The sequence below is a fragment of the Buteo buteo genome, chromosome 2 (genome assembly GCF_964188355.1).
Source record: "Buteo buteo chromosome 2, bButBut1.hap1.1, whole genome shotgun sequence".
NCBI classification, from domain to species: domain Eukaryota; kingdom Metazoa; phylum Chordata; class Aves; order Accipitriformes; family Accipitridae; genus Buteo; species Buteo buteo.
The window spans coordinates 32,588,990-32,612,728 of NC_134172.1; the positions used below are offsets into that span (position 1 = coordinate 32,588,990).

Below are 23,739 nucleotides of genomic sequence, written 5' to 3' on the forward strand. Positions count from 1 at the left end.
CCTTAGTTCTGCAAAAGAGAAAAGATGAGAAGGGATTTAGCCTGTACTCTTGAAGGAAAACTTATGAGAAGGCATCTTGGTCTGAGATGAACTCTGACAGTTTTCTGGAAGAAGTCTGAACTTCAAAAGTTACAGATGGAAGGGAGGGCCAAAACTTTTGGGAGATCAAAAATACAAGATTTTTCAACTTGCTGTTTTCCCACAACTCCTATAATTTATTCTATGGGAGAAGAACATACTTTCTTCACTGATACCTCAAAATACACAAGGATAAACCTGGTACAGAAAGCATTGTGGTTATCTGCTTTTCTTTACCTTCCACATATATGTAGCGCTTCAGGAGTATTATTGCTCAGCTGATCACTGAAGCTAAGCATGTGTCCTAGGTGAAACACCCTTCCACTGTCAGGTATATCAGGTTTGATATGTATGTACACATCATTTCCATTAACAGACACACTTACTATTGTATCTTTAGACAATTTTGAAATGGATTTATTAACTGTTTTTGCTGTCATTATTGAGAGAGCTGGTTTCACATACACTGAATTATTATGTTTCTCAAAAGGAATCCCTGTAACAGGAAATGGGAGAAACTAATTAAAAATTATTAACATAAATAATACGTACAGTGTAATCAATTGTTTTTAGGAGGAATTCCTATTAGCCTGGTCACTGATGTATTACTCGTAACGTAAGTATACTCAGGAATTTAATGCATTTTTGGAAGAAAGTACTAGATGAACAAATATACTACAATATTATAAAGTTCCCATTAAAGCACAGTAAAATATATTTTCTGTTCCTAACAATATACATTGTGCTGGAATACATGTTTTATGTTACATTATTAGTACATAATACTGAAACATGATTCTGATACAGGAAAACATATTTACTTCTGCTTATGCCTTCAAAATTTGCAGATAAAACAAACCTATTCAAGGGTGATTTGACTCTAGAGTGGTTTTATATATCCTCTAAACAACTTAACTAAACTCCCATTGTGGAATGAAAATCATAACTCCTCTATTCCTCTTCCTCTCCTGAAAAGAAAATGGAGTTATGCAAATATAATTGAAGATGAAATTTCACACTGAGGCTTTATTCAGTTTATAAGAATGGCAAACAATAAATAACAAAAGCTCGAAAACAGTCCAATCCAGCAATCCAACAAAATCATAATTCCTACACGTTAACTCTTAAAGTGTGACCTAAAATCCTGAAAATTAAATAATGTAATGCAGAACGTAATCATCCAACAAACTTAAAATAATATTTTACAATTATTACTCAGAACTTGTCCAGGTAATATCAAAACACTATTACAGACAAACTAAAAACCTACTCTTATAACTTTTCAAAAATATTAAAAAATATTTCATAAATATTAAATCCAGCTTTCCATTGCTTTACCTTCATTGACAGCAATGGAATAGTCCCAGTTTACTCAAGTAGAGGGCCAAAGTCTAGCATCCATCCCTTAGCAGATTTATAAACAAACAGCCAAAAGGATTAATAAGAAAACAAGTAATTTACAATAGGCATGAATATTATTCTTAACGATCAGAAACAGTTTTAAGAGTAGAAGGTATATTTTCTTGTTTTTCCTCCCAGCAATAAATCATTCTTTCTTAATTTCAAGCATTTCTTACTCTTACTATGAACTATATTTAAAGTAAGAGGACCACATGTCTGTTCTGTTATGAATACGATGATGCTATGACTTTCATCAGCATAAAATAGCCAATTTAATATATGAATACATAACTTAATTCTGAAGCTCTTTTTTCATGATAAACTGGTCAGCTCTCATCTATACAACCCACACATAGCATGCATTTTTATTTTCACTGAATTGAGTTATTGTTTTTGTGGACAGAGAAATTTACTGTCCACGACTGCTGAATAAAATATACCATAATGTTGATGCATAGCTTACTGCAAGACCAGTGTCATCATTCTAGGTAACCTCCGGCTCAGATCAGAGACCTCAGCATTGCAGATATACAATATGCATCCCAAGCAAAAACTGTCCATAAGAATAACTTCATTATTCTGGGAAGCTGGATCTATAAAAGATGTAAAATGTAGAAGTGTTCTGCCTATACAGTTTCTGGTAAGTACAGTCTGAGTAAGTGATAAAACCTGAGTCAGCTTCAGTCACAATATGCCCTACAGAAAGTTCATTCTCACATGAAGAAAATGCAATATGCAGAGGATAAAGCATGCTTGTGCCTATAAACTCATCAGCCAGGATTACCCATTGTGTTTAAGGTTCACACAGTTCTGTGAATTTAACAGATACTCTGGCAGTCAGTCCCAGCATCATTTTAGCTGTTACCTATGACAGAGGATTACATCTGAAATAAACATATGGACAACTCACCAATACTACTGGGCAGATTGATGTGGGTGGTAAAATATGGTCCTTCAAAGGTCCACAGTCACATTCAGGTTTTAGATGTGATGCACATTTGTTATGCAACTACGGGAAAAGAGAAAATGAAGACTCAACTTAGACATTTTACTACTACAGTCTAAGAAAACGGGCATCCTAGAATGGTGTGAGTTCAATTAATCTAATTTTTACTACAGTACTACCAGGAAAATGAAACACACTGCAGTGGAAAGCCTCTTAGGATTGACAAAACCAGTGAATTTATATTGAAGCAAGAACAGTGGATCAAAGTATTTTCCAGTTTGGAAATTGCACATGCGGTCCAGCACACAAAATGAGAACATTGCATGGCAGTACAGTAACATCAGCATAGTGTTACTGGTGATCAAAACCTTCATTTCAGAAGACAGCTTCTTGCACTAAGCCAAGAACTTCTGTTCTACTACTAGTGGGCACTCTGGGGTAATTCAGGGCAGCATCTGGCATTATTGGTATAACTCTGCTTCCTACCTGAAGCTGATAAAATCACTACTCATTCAATTGTGATGCTGCAATTTCTATGAAAATATATATGAAATATAAGAGAATAATGTAGGAATATTTAAGAGCTTTAAGCTATATTGGGCAAATTTTGTTCTCAACTGAATCAATGTTCAGATTTCCGCTTGCTGCTGAGGACCGTGAATTACTCTCCCCTTTCTACTTTATTCTTAGCATTCATCCAGTTTTCTTGAAAGCAATGAGAAGAGTTCTAGTCTGAAAACACATCAAGAATATCCTCAGGTCTGCTGACTGAAAGAGCATTGGCTTACTTCTGTCTTATTAAAAAGGTGGAAGGGAAAAACTTGTATATGACATCAACATAAAATGCAAACAAATAATGATATATTTATTGGAATATTTTGCACTAGCAATCAAGAGTTCTTGTTGCTCTTTTAGGATTTAACTCAGTTCAAATGTCTCTAAATAGAATATTGCAACATATATACCCAGCCACACAGTACAAAGGCACAGTTTTGTGTCTGGATTATGCAAAGCATTCACATTTAATTGGTATACTTCACAATATTATTAGAGATAGCCACAATAAAATACAACTTCATATTGTGAAATTTGGTAAAAGTTTATTATTTTGGACTCAATGATCTTAAAGCTCTTCTCCAACCTAAATGATTCTATGATTCTATTTCTGCATTGATTCACAATAAACTGTGCATTAAGTTCTTCAGGTAACATGCATTTCCCATAGAGTATTTTATTTTTGAGAAGATATGTATATTTGCATTAAAAAATAATCAGGGTAATAAATATCTGAAATTTTGAATAAAAATCTTATTTAACAAGTGATTTAACTAGTATAATAGGCAGCACACAGCACTAGTTCAACAGGTTTGATAGCTGTTACAAAATCTGTAGTTCAATATCTGCATCTGTAAATCACATTTTTCCAATGACTGATTCATTTTCCCTTAGATTATTTAACTATGTCAGTATGAACTCTATTAAAATGACAATAAAATTGTACCAGTTGCCGATGTATATAAGCTTTACTGATAATATGGTCTTCATAAAGTTATCTGGTACAGTTAATGTTGACATAACATTTCTGAATTTTGAACTGAATAGCACCTAATATTAGCTTGTCCATATTCATTTATACTAGAAAGTTACCTTTTCAGGCAGTTACTTAGCAACAGAAAATAAAAGTCTAACGAGTTTCAATTTACTCTGTGTGTTAAAGCCGTATTGTGAGGTTATTTTGGTAGCCCTGTAATCTAAATCATTTGTCATGCTAATTCTCTGCCTCAGTGGTAAGGCTACTTGTACCATAATTAATGCACACCAGGCCATGTTACATCAAATAAAAGTACCTTCACACATTCAATGGTAATTAGCAGTTTTGCTACTTGGTGGCATGCAAACTTATCTATGAAAAATATAGCTTAATCTTCTTAGTAGTCTCTGCTGATCTTTGACAACAGAATTCACACATAGCAGACAACAGAAATGGTAGAAGATATGTAGCTTTAATGAAAATAACACTTTGACACAATGAAATAAAATAATATGCATCTCTTCTCAAAAAAATGTTTTAGCATATTTTAAATACATTTCCCCAAAATTCCCTTACTCCAAACCTAGCTCCTGTAGAATATTACCTCCCTCACAACCAGATGCCTGCAAAGTAGGAAAAACCATATTTGCTGGAGAGAAAACGAGGAAAAAAACATTCGTGAGACATGGTAGAGAACTACAGAGTATATGGAAGAGGGAATCGTGGGCATGGCTGAGAACTCAGTATAACAAGCCTTTTTAGTGCAAAACACATCTAAATTTCAGGATTTGATTCAGTTATTTGACATTAGAAGTGACCCTATTAAGTTGTAAGAAGGAAAGATATTTAAAATGCAGGAAAGAAGCTCAGAACTATTTGTGTAATAACTAGCATCCTCCTATATTACAAAAAATGTCAGCAACAAGCCTTAAATGAGTTGTTGTACAAGGAGTTGAAAACATATGAAGGATGTGATGATAATTATATAACTTTAGAATATCCATTCAAAAATCATGCATCTGTTATAAATTTAAAACACTGGTTTTTCAGTAATAAAGTTATTACTATTAGCAAAGAAAGTTATTGCAATAGAATATATAGAATTGCAAGAAAAGCGAATAGGAGATTGAAAAATAATTTGCAGTATTTTAAAAACTTCAAAAAATACTTATTCTTCACTTATGTGTTTTATTTACACCTGAAGATATAAAAATTAAATAAAAATATTAATAAAGTTATTTTGAAAATACAACACCATTCTTACAGAAAATAAAAATCTTTAGATTACTGATCTGATAACTGCAAAATTGTAAACCTCAGTGCCAACATTTTTAATTTTGGCTGCCAAAAAACATAGGTCCATTTTTAATTGGAATTTTGACAGATATTTAAGCATTTAAATATGCACACAAGCACCTAAGATATTTTCAAAAGAATTTAGCCTCTTCCTTCACAGTGATTTTTTATGATATATCATTCCTTGGTATTTCCTCAGTGAATATCCGTTCTTATGGTAATCCTCTAAATCTTGATATGTATCTTCAAGAAGTAAAAGGCCTTTACAAATCTGGTCCAGACTCACATGAAACAATAGGAAAATAATTTTTCTGAGGAGCTACAGAATTTGCAACTTCCTTTCACTTTAAGAGGGAGCCTTACATAATATGTATTTCTTGAATGATATAGACACATTATACAGATGTAAATACTTCTATATCTAGAGCGGAACACTCTTATTTATCTATCCAAACACAGATAGCCATTGTCTAAATTTAATTATCTGCATGTGAAAATTTTGCATTGGGTGTTCTACTCTCTACATAAATTATCCAAATTTTGACAGCAATCTGGACTACATATTTGCTTTCTTCTAAAATATTGGGGTCTAAGTAATCATAACAACTTATCACTGAAAGTATCCTGGATCTATTTTCTTTGATGATGTTTCACATTTTGTATTCTTGTGTTAAGAAAATATGTCATAAAACATCCAAACTTGTATGTTGAAAACAAACATTCACTAATGCCTCAGTCTCATATTATTATTTAAAACACTGAACAAACAACTGCTGTTCCATAACAATAACAATAATAATAATGATATCAGTAAAAAAGCAAAAACCATAGAAGAAGGCTGAATCTCTCCCCGTTTAGATTTAAATCCTGCCCTGGCTAGGAACAGAAATACTGGCATTGCTTCTTCTAGCATGAAGATCTCACTTATAAGGGTAGTGTTCCTTGAATGTCATTAGTTCCAGTTATTGGTTCCTGCTGAATAAGGAGCGCACAAAAGTTGTATATATTAGACTTGGTGCACATATTAGTATATATCAAGATGTCTCTGCTATTATTCCCAGACACTTGAAATCACTGTATCCTACCAGATGTCCTCAATTTCATTTGCCTGTCAGTACACCACAAATCAGGATTTTGCCCTAGTGTCACAGTGACCTTGACCTTCCCCGGTACTGAAAACTCTTTCATAGTCTTTCCATAACATAGATTGGGAATTCTGCTCTTTAGAGTGACATATATTATTTCCATTTGTATATTGTCTTGAAGCAGAGTACACCTTTAAGCATATTTGCTTGCAACAATTAAGGACACCTATGAATATTCTGCATATACTGTTTCTTAAACACATGCTATCCATTCCTGATGACAAAACTGAATGAGACCTTTTGAATTATAAGGCTATTAAAAGGATACACAGACTTTTGTCTCTCTAGCTTGTGCTTAAAGATTTTACTATAGTATACTCACTGTGATCTGACACCAAACACAGTGAAGTCCAGTCAAGCCTTGGTAACATTTTACAGTTTTGTGACACTTATCACATTTTGTTGGACAATTTCCTTCTACCCAGAAATGGTGCATTACCTGCAAAAGAAAAGTGTGGATATACATAGAGTTACTAAATTAACAGGTACATCGCAAAGTTAATGCTACCCCAAACTTACATCAGTATTCTTTTTGGACTTTACATATGTTTTGATGCAAGATGCGGGAGCTCTTGAGACACAGCGTTCATGGACTGTATACTTGCAAACTGAAAAAAGAAACACATTAATAGATGTTGAGGCAATGGTGTTTCTGACTACATTTTTATGAAACAAATAACGTTACCAGCATGCCATCTCTATATAATCAATCCAATCAGTCAATGAAAAATCAAACTAGACTGCTTTTTCCATGGAATACAAAAGGCCAATTAGAACAGGAAATATTATGCAAGTGAGAAATCCAAGAATGTACTATCATTGCATAACAGGAAATGCTTAATTAAATCAGAGCTCACTAATTTTTTTCACAATAATTGGCAAATGAAAAAAATATTAAAGAAAAATTGATGACTGCCAAATGGTTTGGTGTCATTTGCTAGTAGAAAGAAATCTATATTTTACAAACTATAGGCATGAGAGCAGCTGGCAAGCACAAAAATAAAAGCCAATGAATTTATGTTGTTCCTTCTATTGATTTATAAATCTTAAATGGCTGATTAGTGCATTTTCAGATAGCAATTGTTTTCATGCATTCCATGCAATCACCCTAACTTTAACTCTTACTTTCCCAAATACCAACTCCTGGGAAGCTTTTTTTTTCCTAACCCCTCCACACCATTTTTAGGTAACTACTATTGTTGACCAGGTCTGTAGAGACCACACTAGCTGCATTTGGAAAACATACCAGTGACGGGTACAATGCAAAGCTCTCCTAACTTCAACTATACAACTGTGCCTAGATGAGGAAGTAATGCTACAGCTTATACCTGCATTCAATAGAGTCAACTATTAAAAACTAGGAATGAATTTCTCCCTGCATGGTATATGTCTCATGCTTTTGACCTCGAGAGCAATTAAGCACAAAGTACTTCTAAACACCTTGCTTGCACCTATTACACAAACCCAGTGGGAGGCGCAGCCATTAATCAGACAAACTGCAGGGAGTAACATTGTTGATTGGACCATGGAGGGATGGTGAGGCCCCCTGCAGTTTTCCCCCCTTTTTTTTTTCCTCCCACACAATCTAAAATGCAAATAATGAAATCTATAGCAATGCTTTGAAAATATATTGGAGAAGCAGCTTAGTGAGATAAGGAAATAGTGGAATAGTTTTGTACATAGACTCATGCCCCTTGCTGCATGAAGTAACTGAAAGGAGCATGTGGATGTTCTTCAGATACTCTGGGACTATTGGTCACCAAATAAATGCCAAGCACAATAACAAATAAATTTTAAAGAGGTACACTGCAGCAAAGAAAATTACAGCTCTTGTAAGGCTGGTCTTTTGGGGGCAGTTTACTTTATATAACTCATCTACACATTTCTGATAACTACTGAAGAAGATGATCTACATCATTTGCTCAATAGAATTTTCTTTCAAACATACATGGATCTTATATTTCCTCACAAGGATTAAGTTTACATCAGTCTGACATAAAAGAAAATTAAAGAATGTAACATTTCAAGATCTAACAGTCAGTTCAGCATTTTATATATATATATATTTCAGTTACTGTCATCAGCATTTATTAATCTGAAGTAATGCAATTTCTAATTGTTTGAATTTTAATAAATGTATCTTTCTCATTCCATAGTACTGTGAATGAAATTACATGATGTGAAAAAGCACACGTGAAGGATTTACATCTGAATTATATTTTAAAGAGATCTGTGGCACACAGAGGAGAGAGAAAGAGTCGATTCCAAAACCCTCATTCATTCAGACTAATCTCAAATTAAATCAATAGAATTGTACAGACAGAAAGGTCCTAATCTGCTGTGATGGGCTATCTTTCATACCAAAAATGTAGAAAGTAAGTTACACTAAGAAACTGATTAATTTATCAAAGAAGAACAAAGAAAGGTGACTTGATACCATCATGAGAAGAATACAGTGGGTAGTAAAGATCTCATTAATCTAATGGAGCAGGGCACAACACGAACCAAGCATTGGAACCTTCTACCAGACATATTCAAATCAGAAAATAGGTCTTAAAAAAAGATAATTAATCATTGGAACACACCACAAAAGAAAGATGTGGATCATCCATCTTTTGAAACATTCAAACAGAGATGAAGTATTTTTGGGCAAGATTTGGTTTCTCAAGATAGAGGTTATGAGCTGGCCAAACACAGATTATTAGGAGATACATAGATACAACCCAAGGAATTGAACTGTAGTAACTGCATCTAATAGTCTAATGAAGGTCAAATGAGATGCAGTAGTTTTTCTGTGTTCCTTTATGTTAAAATTTATAATCAGTTAATATATGAAAGGATGGCAAGACTGAGATTTATGATTACAAACCAAGTAAACATACAAAACTTTGGAAGTGTTACAGAAACTTGATTTCTGGGAAACTGGGATTTTGACCTTCACAATTAACAACACAAGAATTCTGTGCAAAATTTGAATAAAAAATATGGGACTTACATGCTAGTCGATACCCAGTAAAGAATATGAATAATTATTAACAAATACAAAAGAAGAATAACAAAACTATAAGGTTAAAACTTAAGCATGATACCTGCTAAGAGAAAAGAAAAAAAAAAAAAGAAAAAAAAAAAGAGGCAGGCTCCAAAAGGAACTAACACCAACAGCTATTATAATACAGAAAACTCCCTCAAACAACAGCTTTGAAAGCCCAATATCCTCAAAATTAAAAATGGAACCTTGAGCACTCAAGCACAGAAGACAAAGGGGGAGGCACCATTGTGCTGGCAATGGTTTTGGACTGGGAAGCTGCTAGTTCTTTGTTATGCAGTGAGCACAGTATTTCTAGGAAAAGACATGTATGCAAATGGACACTGAAATGCTTATACTCACAAGAACAGCAGAGACCTTGCTTGCCGACTCCGATTAGCATGTTCAAACAAAGATTACAGTAGGCAGGCTTATTAAAGTGTTTCAGTCTCCATACATGCTGCCCATCATCTTTCACATTCTGCACAGGACATAAAAGAAACAGATTTCACTTAATAAAATAAACAATGAAATATATAAGTGCCAATAAAAATTGAAGATTGACTCAACAACGTAAAAGACAAGCTGTTACTTCGTTTAATACTCTGTACCAGATCACAGTATAATCATTCTAAATACACAGGCAATTATATAATAAAAAATTCTTCAGAAGCTCCTGGACATACATGTGTTTCAAAGATGACACAGAGAAAACACCAGGCTGCTGTCACCACTGCAACACAATGCTAGCAATAAATCCAGGCTGATATTAAATTACAACTAGTGTTAAAACTAACTAAAATTTTTTCTAGACTAATTCTAAAAATAAAGGTGCTGCAGGTTAGAAGGTAAAACTCCCCAAAATGAACAATAGAAAGAATTTTTTAGAAGTACAAAGATATTCTTAATGACCCTTAGAATTAGGGACATGTATCAATATATGTGAAGTGGGAAATCTAACCACAGCACAATAATACCTATCGCCAGCTTTAATTTATGTTAATCTACTGCCGACAGTCTATCAAAAACCAAGTATTTAAGGGTGAGATTTACATCCTGGACCTGTTCTCCAACAATTGAATTCGTTACATTTAAGCCCATGTTTTTCAGTTAGCTGTAGCACTATACCCAAATCTTGCATGAATAGACTGATGAACTGATCAGCACTTACAACTCAGGGGCCCAGTGTAATTTATGCATACAGCTGAAATATTATCAAATCATTTACATTTATGAAAGTAAGCTTTTGGTTGCGTAATTCTCGTCTTCCTTCTTCATGGAATCATTCTGAGACCTCACTGTTGTTAGAAGGTTTTTAAAATGATGTGCACTTGGTACAGATGTTAAATTAATTCTGTAAATTCCAGGTTTCTTGGCAAGTGTGGCCATCAGACCTCTTCCTTTTTGCAATCACCAGAGGTTTTGATTTTAAAAAAATTAGATCAACCTAATGTAATAACACTTTTTTTTTTTTTAATTATTTATTTTTTTACCAAATATAACATCCAATAGAAAAAGGCAGTTAATTTCTGTCAGCTGGAAATGGGCTGCAGTAGTCTGATTCTTCATTGTGTATTACTGAAACACTACAGTCTTCTTGGTCATTTCATTACCAAAATGAAATTGCCACATAGCTAAAGGAAGCCACATCAACTTCCGGTTATCAGAAGCCACGTCAATAGCTGGTTCTCAGCCAGTTTCTGATTTCTCACATCAAACTACTACTACTTGTCATCAGATATATATACAATATGCCTGACTAGATCTTCAATAATATGATGGTTTTCACCGGTAAGGACAGTCAATATAAGTCAGTGGACATAAATTTTAATAAATATTTAGTTTGGTCCTATATTAGCATATACTGCATAAGTTACATCCTTAAAAATCAGTACTGCTCTATTCTAAGAGTTAGCTGTTACAACAAGTCAAAGATGATGAAGACTTCTTCATCCTTGTGGGGAAAAAAAAAATCCTGAAGGAAAATCAGCACTCCAAGAAATTAAAAATGCTTGGTTCAAAGCCAGGTCCTAGCCAGAACACAACTCTGAATAATTCCTACAAATTACCTAGACACAAAAGGAACTGAATTCAGCTGGAATATTTTTTCTCTATTGAGATATTGGGATCAGAGCCTAAGTGGAGTTCCCCTGATACTATCAGCAGGAGTTCAAATGCCATCTCTGACAGCTGGGCAATGTCAGGGTCCCCTTTCTGCAAAAAGAGCAGAGCAGATGCCTAATGTGGGATTCTCGGGCTGGCAAAGAGTGTGGAAGTTTTCCAATTTCCCCTGAAGAAGCAGAAATAGATTTTGCAGCTGTGGAGCACTAGAAGCCTGTCAGGCTCCTTCATGACTGGCAGCTGAAGAGGATGTATTTCATTAAATGGAGCTCTGTAACTTCTATTTTTCTCTCCATCTTACTACCACATTTTATACATTTTTAAAGTACTGTTAAACTACAATATAGTATGTGAGTTTCAAGTTTTCTGAAAGCAGACAATTATTCACTAGACAATAAAGACCAAGTAAATCCTACTGAGAAAAAACAATAACCAATGTACACTTTCATTTTAACGTTACTCATGTCATCAACAGATACAGTCATAACCCACAAGCACTTAAAATGCAAGCTGACCAGCTTTCCTTAGCAAAATATTTGCTATTTCTGAAAATTAACAAAAATTAATAATTATGTGTAAACTTGCCCATCTTCCACATTAGTTTTGTGCTACTTTTTCATTTTAATTTTATTTTTAAAGAATGGCCATTACATGTGAATACATTGCTTCTTATTTGAACAGAACATATGGACTAACTTAGCTGGCATTTTCCTTATCAGAAAAACAAACAAGTCTTGATGTGGGTGTTCTGCCAATTAAAACACTTAACTGTGTTACAGACTGCAACTGATGCAAATCCATTACATAAACACAATGCACTTTTGGAAAATAGCAAATTAAATTTTTGCTCTTGTGCACTGCCAAAAATAAGCAATAAAGTGCTGCATATGATTATGCATGCACATAACTTTTTAAAACACTGCCAAAGAAAAAAAAAAGACATAATGTGAAACAAAGCCCCCTCAATGCAAGTCTTTAAGTATGAATAAAATCCACAATTCTCACACATCAGTGCATTTACTGACATTCACTCATTTTGCTTCCATATCCTGAGAAAGAGTTTAAAAACAAATAGTCATTAAGAAGATCTCAAAGCAGGGCAGGTACAGTAAAAATCTCTTCCTCACTTCATTATACATCACTGAAAATGAAGCCTCCATATGCCATACATAGACTTTATCACATAATGACAACAGTAACATTTATTTTGTTAACAACGGTTCTCTTAACTTACGGCCCTGACCCTTCTACCATGGATTTGATTGCCAAAAGGACCTGACCTGACATCAAGTCAATCATGAAAGAGCCAGCCTTAGAATTAGTAGAAAATTTTATGCAGTCACAGAATTTAGCTACACATCCAAAATTTGGTTTAATATTAATTTACTTGAGCTTTTTAGATATTTGTAAATAAAGGTAGCCAAAGCGATCTTAAGGTTTCAAGCACAAAACTCAAGATTCTGTGACTTAAAAAAGGTAATGAAATCACTGATAAATTTTCATCCTAGCAAGTATCCTCTCTTACAATAGCTACAGAGTGTCTGAAATACCAGCATGCTCAGTCTCTTCTATGAGAAGAGTAACAAGCAGCCAAGGGAGAAGGATGTTAGTGAGTCTGCTAAGTTATTCTTTTACTGCCTGCTGTTATTTTGTTTTCATTTATTTTAAAAATATTTACATGACTTGAAGACATTTTTGACTGTTTTTTGGGTATTGTTCAGTCGGTGAGAAGGCAAGAAGAGTGTCCTTTAAACGCAGCACCTTGTCTTAATACAAATACAGTTAAGTTCTACATTCCTTCGGTGGCTCTCAGCAAAGATTTCATATCAGGTTTTGTTCTGTTCGATTTGGTTTGCGGAGAGGGGGTTCTAGATCTGTTCTGGTTCAACTGGACAGGCAGTAACCTCATTCAAGAGACATGCTATTCAGGAGGGCTCCTCGCTGCCAAATTCTGAGTTATTTTGTGTGTGTGCTGGAGAAAGAAGAAAAAAAAAAAAATCACTTCCCCAGCCTTCATCCACACACTCACCTACTGTACTACTCTGATCACCCAGAAATGCTTAAGCAATGATATGCACATGAGAAAATGACAGCATAGAAAAGGGAGCACAAAAGGGGAAATTAATTTGTTTAAACAAGCTTCATAATTAGCCACACTACAAAGTTTCCCTGTCCCTAAATTGATAGTCACCTGTCATCTGCAGAGACTGAAATGCTACAGAAATCACATTTTAACTAATGGTAAATTTGTACACCTGCATGAAATATAATTTATTTTACACCTTATACACAGAACAGATTAGAGTTACTCCTGACTTCTGGGCTTTTATCAACCTATAGGCAAAACGAAAAGCAGGACTGTAGTAAGGAAAGGCCTTTACAAACTTCCTGCAAAGAAGTGAGAGCTAGCACAGCATAAAAGTAGACAGCACTGTCAAGAAAAGAGATGTGCACTTTTCTAGCAGCTCCTGCTACTAAGTCTCACAAAGCATTAACATTACCCCCTCTGCTGGCAACGCTGTGAAATGATACCGGTAAAATAGCTCCAGTTGTCACTTAGGGTGAATCTGCTTCCCAGCTGGTAAGGAGCTGGCACAAAGAGGGTAAACTACAGCTTCTTCTAGCAGGGGATTGGTTTTGCCCTCTGTACATATGGAAATAGCATATGACTCACTGGCACTTCAGCCTTTTAGAAAACTCACCTGCTAGACTTCAGACAGGACTTGTAAAAATATCCCTGGGGACAATAAAAGGCCAGATCGCCTTCAATCCTCGCTGAATGAAAGAAATGCAACTCTACAAAACTGCCTAGGTATTAAACAGTCATTTCAGACCAGCCTGAGAGACACTCCTTGTGGTGCAACAGATCCCACACCAGACTTGCAAATGTTTGCCAGTCCCCAGTTTGGTTCTACTTTCACATATTCAGAGCTCAAAAAGTAAGCCAACAGCAATGCAGTGTACAATGTAAGAAGCAGTATTTCCCAAGTGTAGATTCACACTTGGGTATTCCATCCCATATTTAATCAAAAAGGTTAAATAAGAGTTACCTTTTAAATTCTTTGAGTGTAATAGCATAATATTTGCTGCCTGGGGATCCAAAATAAAATTGTAAGAGTACTTCCTTCTGATTTAATTGAAGCATAGTCACACTTCAACACAAATGTGTTTGTCCCATTGAGATTTACCTTGATTTAAAAGGTGAAATGGGTTAAAAATTACAATTGGTAACTTAAAAGAAAGGCACAGTGGCCTGGTTTCAGCTTATTGATGACTTTACAAAGCATTTACTGTTGTTCCCATTTCTCTCTCAACTTAAGGCAGCTTTCCAGCAACTGTACAGTACCACATACAGTGCAACTGTGACATCTAGCGGCCAGTGAAGAGGGAATGAAATACTTTCCACTCCTAAAACACGGGATTTTTTTAAACACTAGCACTTGTGAATTTGCAATTTATACCTGCTTTTTGTAGAATCACTGACAGAGATGGCAAGAATGATCCATTACAAGAGAAGTGAGGCCAAAATATCTGGCACGGAATTACTTTAGAAAAGAAATCCAGTGCTTTTATCACAAAAGGGTGAAATAATTTTGTAAAAGTGAGGAACTCCTATCAAAGAGCAGAGTACCATGTTCATGGCTGACAAAACCCCTTAGAAGCAAACCATCATTAAGTGTTTTTTTTCTGCCCAGATTACAAAGGACATTTTAAGCAATGCTAGGAGAGACAATGGGGTAACTCTCAAACTTCACTGACAATGTTGATCTACTCTAAATTAATGCAGAATGAAATAAAAAGGTCAGAAAGTTTGAAGGTTTCTACTGTGGCGGAGTAGAATAAATAGCCTAGTAGTCACTAGTATGCAATAGGCCACTTCCCAAAAGTATAATTATCAACCAGAAGGAGTCATGCAGGGACATCTCTGTCCAATCTGTATTTGTATGGGAGACAAACAAATGCCTTAAGAAGCAAAAATAAATTTGGGAAGTTGATGAGGATTCTGAAAATTGCAGACTGAAGTGTGACACTCAGCAAAAAACTCTACCTCGTACCTTTCTTATTAAAAATTGCACCACATAAATAACAACTTCCTCTATAGTTACCTTATCATATTTTTTTTTTCTTCATGAAATTCTCACTTGTCATGAGAGAATTTCTTGGAACAACTTCCATGAAACTGGCACAACTGAACCTCAGAGTAAGAATTACGGGTCTTAACAGTTTCAGAAGGTGCAGTACAGAACACATTCAGCCACTGCCAAGTGGAAAAAGTGTAGTCATCCAAGTACAAATGGATTATACACATATACAATTTCAAGGTATTTTCTTGCAAAGCAGATTTCCAAAGAGTATGTGTATCACAGCACCCCTACAGAATAAGAACCAATTAAGTTCTTATTTAAATTCCTTTCCTTGTATTGGAATTGTTTAGCACATCAATTGCCTTGAAAACCACCAAAATAAGAATACACTGTTTCTATCCTGGAACATACCCAGAGATAAAACTCTCTGTATTTCTAAGTTCTACCTTCACAGCAACTCTAAACTGAAGTTTTAGTTCGAAATAGAAAGCATAAAACCCAGTAAGATAAAATAAACTGGATAATTAGGTTGATTTCCTAGAGAAATGAGACTTACTTCATGCTCTTTGTCCTTTTATCTCCATGACTCTCAACTGCTCCAGCAACTTTTAAATTAATTTAATAACCTCAACTAAATTTGAGAGGGCACTAGAAGTTTCATGAATGTCTAGAAAAAGGGGGGGGGGGCAGGAGAGAAAGAGATCAGAAGGAAAGTCAGGCAGATTTCCTTGTTACTTCTTTTAATTTGGCAACAGCTGGCTGGCTAATATTTGTAATAACAACCTAATACTCCTGTCTCTTTCAGAAGAGGATTACTGATGAAGTCAGAGGACAAAGACCACAAACCTGTGAGAGATTAGGCTATGTCAACTCCATTGTTTATAAACACTAACTTGTTTATTCTTTTATTTTTGTGTAATATAGTTCCATTTTTTATATTATTGTAACTTAAGTATCTAATACAGTATGTAATAAAAACTGACTGAAAGTCTTTAAATGTAATATAAAACTTTTACATATCTGACCTTTTTATATAGCTTTTAAAGATTAAGTACAAACAAGGTAGCCAAATTCTGAAGGTACTATGACAAATCCTCTGCTGAAATAAATTATCATAGCTTCACTGATATTAGCGTAACAAATTACACCAGCTGAGAATCTTGTATTGTTTGTACAAGTTCTATACAAGAGTTAAGTATATTACAGTAAGTTAATGGACCCCAACCCAAAACAAATTGAAGGCTTCATTGGTATAACCTTTTTTTAAATAAACTACAGTGACAATTCTTTGTCACTACCATACTGAACAAGCTCAGAAATTGATCTGTTGGATTTAAAATTTCATCATTGCCTGAGTTCAGCATAGAGCCAAAGCATAGTTGGCTGAATTTAAAAGAAGATGAGAGAATTGTTTGGTTGCTTGGGGGAGGGGGGGTGGGGGGGGTGCTTATTTTCAACATGTGAAGACTACCTGGACATGTCTAAGCAGCATAAGCCAGTAGGTTGTGCCCTTTATTTTCACATACTAATCAGCCTGTGGAAAACTAAGATATCAGAAGTTTATTATTTGATTACTGAGTCCAAAAGACTCTTGTCTTACTTTTTGTTACCATAACTAAAAGGAGAGAAAAAGACAGCCAAAAAGCAGAGTCCTGGGAAGCTGGGTTTGCAAAAATCTGACAACAGCATGTAAGAAGAAATAATAGCATTCCACTAATGGGAATGATGCCCTGGAATGAAGAGCTTGGGTAATGCATTAGATGCTGTAAAACCATCAAAATCATGCTATCAGTTTACACAAAATAACTATGAAGAAGCATTAGAGTTTTACCTTTCTTGATTTAACTTTTCAATGTCCTAAAATACACTTAGATTTGATGATTTAAAACTGTGTACAAACAGAAGTAGTAACTTTTTGCTGGTTTGATAGAAAATTTAAAAATCTGGCTTTTCTCTACATATTAGGCAAATGGTTTAAGAAATCAAGAGCACTTTTAAACATGAAAAGAAAACTGGGAGTCCTTTTAGAGGATGGCATAATTTCCTAGTAAATCATTAGCAAATGACTACAAATTCAGCTCATACAGTTCTGTAGGTAATGGACTTCATTCACAGTAAAGCAAACTATTAAAAAAGCATTAAAAGCCAGCCTATCCAATGTACTCCAACTTTCAACTAACAAAACTATGCTTATTGATCAAAAAGATATTTTGCATACCATTATAATATTTTTTCACAACTGTACATTTATGTCTCTTCAACACACAAAGCACTGGGAATACCCTTGATGACAGAAACACTGACACATGCTGATAGCATGCTACAGAATTTTGATCACTGTTTATGTATTTTTATTACTTCTGTAGTAGAGCTATGCACAGGAAGATAAATTACCTAATAAGTGGTAAAAAAACTCAAAAGGATAATACGTCTGATAACATAAATTTACATAGCTTCTTTCTAATAGCTTTTGCTTTAATATGAAAATAAACTTCTACAGAACAATCTGCATTAATTTATCACAGAATTTAAGCAGTTTTAAATTTAGAAAGAATGAAGTGTAGACACTGAAAAATACTCCCAGAATATCTACATTACCTGTCACAAAAAAAAAAATCTGTACTGAAAATGACTACTAGTTATTTGCTATACTGATTGCTTGAGAACATTTGCTGCCCTTTGTTTAGAGTAAATCTGTAGAAATAACAGATTCAGCCTGACAAAGATTTGTTATTTGATGACAGGGAAGAAATTTAACATTTTTGTTACTCAGTCACACATACAGAATTAAGGAACTAGTATTTACAGTGATCCAAATGTACTGAAAGTTATCCTCAATTCAGATATTTAGCTGGTAATTTGACTGATAGGATTTTGCAAGAATTTTAGATCTTCTGCTAAACGCACTGTTTTGTCGCATACTTCCCTACGAAAAGTCTGACCATTCTTTGTGCAAATAAAATACCATAGAGCAACTACAGCAGTCTAGGTTTAGTTCAGGCTGTAGCAGTATACAGGGAAAGTAAATATTATTTATTATTTCACCTCAATATCTCAAAAAGACTTCAGAAAAAAATTAAATAAAAATGTTTTCTCTCAACATCAAAGCATTTGAAACATATGCTAAGATACATATGCTCAAAATTAGCTCAAATACAGGACAGCAGGTGGCACTGGCAACATGCCAGTGTTAAAACAGCTGTGTTGAACTGGTATAAAATTGATCATATTACATCTGTCTTATCTTTAATGTGAAGTTGTAAATGTACAGAACATAAGCTCTTCTTTCATAACACTCTACCCTTTGGTGTAAGCACACTCTTTGATACTGCTACTTAGTATAGTTTTATTAAGGTAGTTTCAGAGACGGAAGAACTATCTTGACAGGGATGTGTCATGACAGGACAAGAGCCAACGGGTAATAATTGCTGCGGAAGAAATTCCATCTGCATGTAAGATAAAAGCTCTTTCCCTTGAGAACAATTAACACTGGGAGAGGTCACCTGCAGAACTGGTGGAATCTACCTCACTGGAATTAGTCCAGGCTGGGCTTCACAAGGCCCTGGATAACAAAATCAGTGGCCCTGCCTTTAACAAGAGGCTGGACCAGATGATCTCCAGAAGTTCCTTCCAACCTAGATTGTTCTGTGACTCAGTATGGTTAGGCCACACAACACAGCACCATTCTGGGAAGCCCAGACACTGCTCGAAGCCAGCTGTAACATACACACGCATCGTAAAACATTCTTAACAGATACTACTGCATCTAGGAATTAACAGTATGCTGTTAACAGGACAAATTAATCAGCGTTTTACAGCTTCCAGCTCCAGCACTGGCTCATCTGGTGTTGCTTCAAACACTCTAACGTACCTTTGACTTTGAGAACACATTTCTGTTCTTTGCATGTCATTCAGCCATAGTAAAGAAAAATAAAGAAAAGCCGTTCTTTATACAGGCCACAGAGAAACTAATCTGAGGGCCACAGCTGACATGCAAGCAGACACTTGAGACTCTTATGTTAATACTTACATTCTCTAACCCAAGGAGGACCAAGAGTGGGATTGTTGTCATTCCTCCTTGGATCCACTCTTCTAAAGAAACAGTACCATCATGATCATAGTCAATTTCTTCCATCATTTCATGAAGGATCTACACAGTTAATGAAAAATCTCATAAATTCCATATTCTAATATAGCAACTTCTTGTTAGAACATGTGCAGATCTCCAATTCCCTCATCCGCATGCAAAAATTAAGGAAAATATTATTTGTATGGCACCTGTAGTAAAATGAATACTGACAGTTCAGAAAATGAAGTGTCATACTCCTATTTACATTTTATTATCACCCAAAGTTCCCAAACCACTTTGTGTCCCCTTGTGTACTTACTATGTACAATACAAATAAGAGGTAATTACTTTAAAGAAATTTTCAGACAAACCAGCTGGTTGTGTTATAAATGTTAATTACTACATGCACTGAAGAAAAAACTTAAACTAGCAAAAATGTTTCATAGATCAGATTTCATCAGAAAAAGACTCATAAAAGTGCCAATTGACAATGTACAGGGGAGCAGAGATTATTATTATTTCTATCTTACTAATATATAGAATCACATGTTGACATGAAATATCACAAAATGATTAAATGCCATCTCTAGCAACATTAAAAACTTGTGGCAAAATGGATACTTACTGGACTTAGTTCAGTAACATCCCATTCAAGGTATTCTGCAACATGCATCATTTGAGCAATGATATTTTCCAGCTCCTACAGATGAACGAAAAAAAATGATACTATTTAATGCAATATTAGAAACACAAATTCTACTGCAAGCAACTTATAATTCAAACATATTGCATTCAGTGACACTGTTTCATCAATGTTCCTAATGAAATGTCCTTTACAGTGGAAGCTGTACACTCTTAGGTGAATCCACTTCACTAGCAAAACATCAGGCATGGATCGCAAAGCATGCAGGGAGGTGAAATACAGCTCCACAACCAAAGGACAGCCTCTGGGTTGAAAGTAGTAACAGATTCTTCCTTCCTAGTTGATCACTCGAGCATGGGTTTCATGATCTGAAGTCCACCCTGTGATATAATGATGTAATGTCCTTTAAATTCCAGCACTCTAACAAACTATTTTTTTAACAGCAAGTGTATAATTCACAACTTTCTAATGGAAATAAGGCATCAAGTGGATGGTATAAACTAATACAGAGATATTTTTTTACCTTTACAGTGTTGGCATTTCCCTTGATCACCTATCACTAGCGCTCTTCCATATTCATGTATACAACTTGGTTTGTAAACATGCCCAAATGCTTATCTAGAATCATTCTAAATTCTCAGGTATATTTATTGTGCACTAGTTACGTAATTCATATTTTGTATTGCCTAAACCTATGATACAATATTTACTTTATACCTCTGTATAACTTAGCTTCCCTATTCCCGTCACTTATGGGAATCACCTCCTCTTTACCAATCCACTCTATGGTGTCTTACTTCAAGGAGATACAAAAGAACAAGGGGAAAAAAAAAAAGAAAAAAGAGTTGCCAATAAAATACTTCTTTCTGTTAGCTAAAAGAAAACAAATAGTTACATTTTTTAAATGATTGCTGTATCTCTGATTTTCCTTCAAACATTCGGTTGGGCTACTCCTCAAAACTTTGTCCTTAATATTCTTAATAACAACATGGAAGTTCTGACATCTCTCCACATACATCCACTGTGTGACTCTCACACTTTCCCCTTTTAATGAAATCTTTACAAAGGGTGCTTTCATGCACATCTCCCAGCAGCATATTAGAATTTTAGGAATCATATTAATGTATCCCCTACAGTAATATGATTAAAAATCAGAAGACTATAAAATAGGACTCCACAACAGCAGTGTCAGCATTTGAAAATTTATACAGTTGTAGAAGCAGCAGGTTAATAGAAAAGAAAACTGAAGAGTTACTTTCAAAATGGGTGACTTTTTAATTGACTATAATTTATACTGCTTCTATTAACTCAGGAAGAATATAAACTTCATTTGGCTTGATGTAGTTTTGTATAGGTATACCATTATGACATACTCTTACAATGCATTAAAATACATAAATAACATTACCGAACTATCCAGGTATCCATTCCCATCTGTATCATATAAGCGAAACATAACTAAAAAGGAAACAAAGAGAAGGAAACTCAGTTAGAAAACATAGTAACATTATTTCCTAAAAACAAAAAAAACCCACCCAACCCACCCACAAAACAACCAAACCTGAGTTTCAAAGAAAGGACAAACATTAACATTTTCCTTTAATGATCACACTAACTGTAGACCCACCAAACGTTTTGTATTATGCAAGAGGTTCACTCAGCGACTACCCTACCACAGTTGCCTCCAACAAGACATATTAGGAGGACAGTGCAATTGCACCTTTTCCATATAATCACTCGAGCAGCTAATTTGGTCTGTGAACTAATTCTGGTTCCTTTTAGAGATGATCTGTATTCATGAGGAGTACCACCAAAAGGCCCTTCTCTGTCATCTCACCAAACATAGGGTAATACACAATTGGTCAGTCAAATGTTGATAAGCCCGCTTAAGTTACAATGCTATCCTACTCCTTTAGTTGCAGCTATCACTATTCAATAGTGATATTGCTTTGGAAATGCTTTCTGACCAACTAAATGAAACAGAGGATTATTATTTGAAGTATCTAATCAGTCAAATCCACTAATAAACATTCTCACAGACTGTCAACATGACTCCTCCCAGGACCAGATTTGCTTCATCGATTTGAAAATGTATTCCCAACATTTTGGGGAGCCACCTAGACAATAATAGCTGCATTTTGACAATAGCCAGAAAGAATATATACTTTCAAGTTTGTATCATTACTTGATTCTAGCCACAAGAGCGGGTATATCCACCATCACCAAGGTATTTCAAAGCAGCTTACTCAGCTGATCATATACTGCATCAGATTGCAGAGCAGAAAGAAGCCTGAAGTTTTGGTAGGAGTACTGTTGAAAGGCTAAAGATGAAAACCAGAAGCCTACAAATACCTCACTCTTTGTCCCTACTTTCTGGAACAGTTTGTCAGAGCTCTGAAATCTAAACACCACCCCCTTCAAAAGTGCTCATTTTTTTCCCCTAGATCTATTTCCTAAGGAGAAAGAAGAGAGCCCATATACAGGTGGTTCCAGGACACTGTAATGCCTTGACCGATAGCAAAAGCCAAGCAATCTGCTTATAAACTGTCTTATCAGATGTCTTTGGAAACATAACATAAGACCTATTCAACAGTGAACAATACCACCACATTGGATCCACAGCAAATGCTGTTACAGTCCAATAAACTCTGCAAGCAAAGCTTATCACAGTTTTCAGGAAACAATATAATGAGAAATGAGAGGAAATTCTTAGCAATTAGAAATTAAAGTTCAGAAAGAATTTTATTATTTTTGACTTACAGCAAAACATATTTAACTGATACACGAATTGGTTTGCTTCCCTTATATCCCTCATCTTATTCGCATGTTGTTCAGCTAACTATGAGGAAAAAAGGTAAATACTATACGTCTCTAGCACTTCAGCAATTTTTACCACTACATCGCACTATTCTTTAGAGCTATAATATAAGATTGAAGATATTTACTGTAGTACATTGTTTCAAGCTACAAAGGTCCATTATTCATTAGTTATAGCCTAAGAAAATCTACAAAAATATCTTTCTTTGCCTGTGAATTACATAGCAGAAATGTTTCAGTGTAAAACAACAGTTAATGCTAAAAGCCACCAGAGATTGGTACCGTCCCTGCGAGTACACCTTCTACCAAACCTGCTCAGAGCACAACAGCGAATATTATCCAGCAAAGGTACCATTAAGCATTCCGCTTCCATAGGGATGAATCATTGCATCACTCAGTGATAAAGTTCAAATCATTTGGTTCTCCCTCCTCCTCCTCCTCCTCTGTGATTGTAATGCTCTGGTTGAAAGAATGTTCTACAGTTATCACAAAAGCAAGTTTTAGCATCTCCCTGATCTTTACCCACTCCAGAGAAGTAATGCTTACAACTTTTTTTCCATTTAACATGAATCAGTAGTTCTA

General features: G+C 34.9%; 1 protein-coding gene across 1 annotated transcript in view; it reads right to left on the reverse strand.

The window, feature by feature from the left end:
• Nucleotides 1-23,739, reverse strand: part of DGKB (diacylglycerol kinase beta) — a 367,812-nt gene that overhangs the window by 240,536 nt on the left and 103,537 nt on the right. Inside the window, exons 7-13 of the mRNA XM_075050079.1 lie at nucleotides 21,749-21,798; nucleotides 20,323-20,397; nucleotides 19,659-19,778; nucleotides 9,786-9,903; nucleotides 6,917-7,005; nucleotides 6,720-6,836; nucleotides 2,390-2,488 (exon numbers count right to left, since the gene is read on the reverse strand). Of these exons, the coding sequence (XP_074906180.1) occupies nucleotides 2,390-2,488; nucleotides 6,720-6,836; nucleotides 6,917-7,005; nucleotides 9,786-9,903; nucleotides 19,659-19,778; nucleotides 20,323-20,397; nucleotides 21,749-21,798 (668 nt within the window). The remainder of the gene's footprint in view (nucleotides 1-2,389; nucleotides 2,489-6,719; nucleotides 6,837-6,916; nucleotides 7,006-9,785; nucleotides 9,904-19,658; nucleotides 19,779-20,322; nucleotides 20,398-21,748; nucleotides 21,799-23,739) is intronic.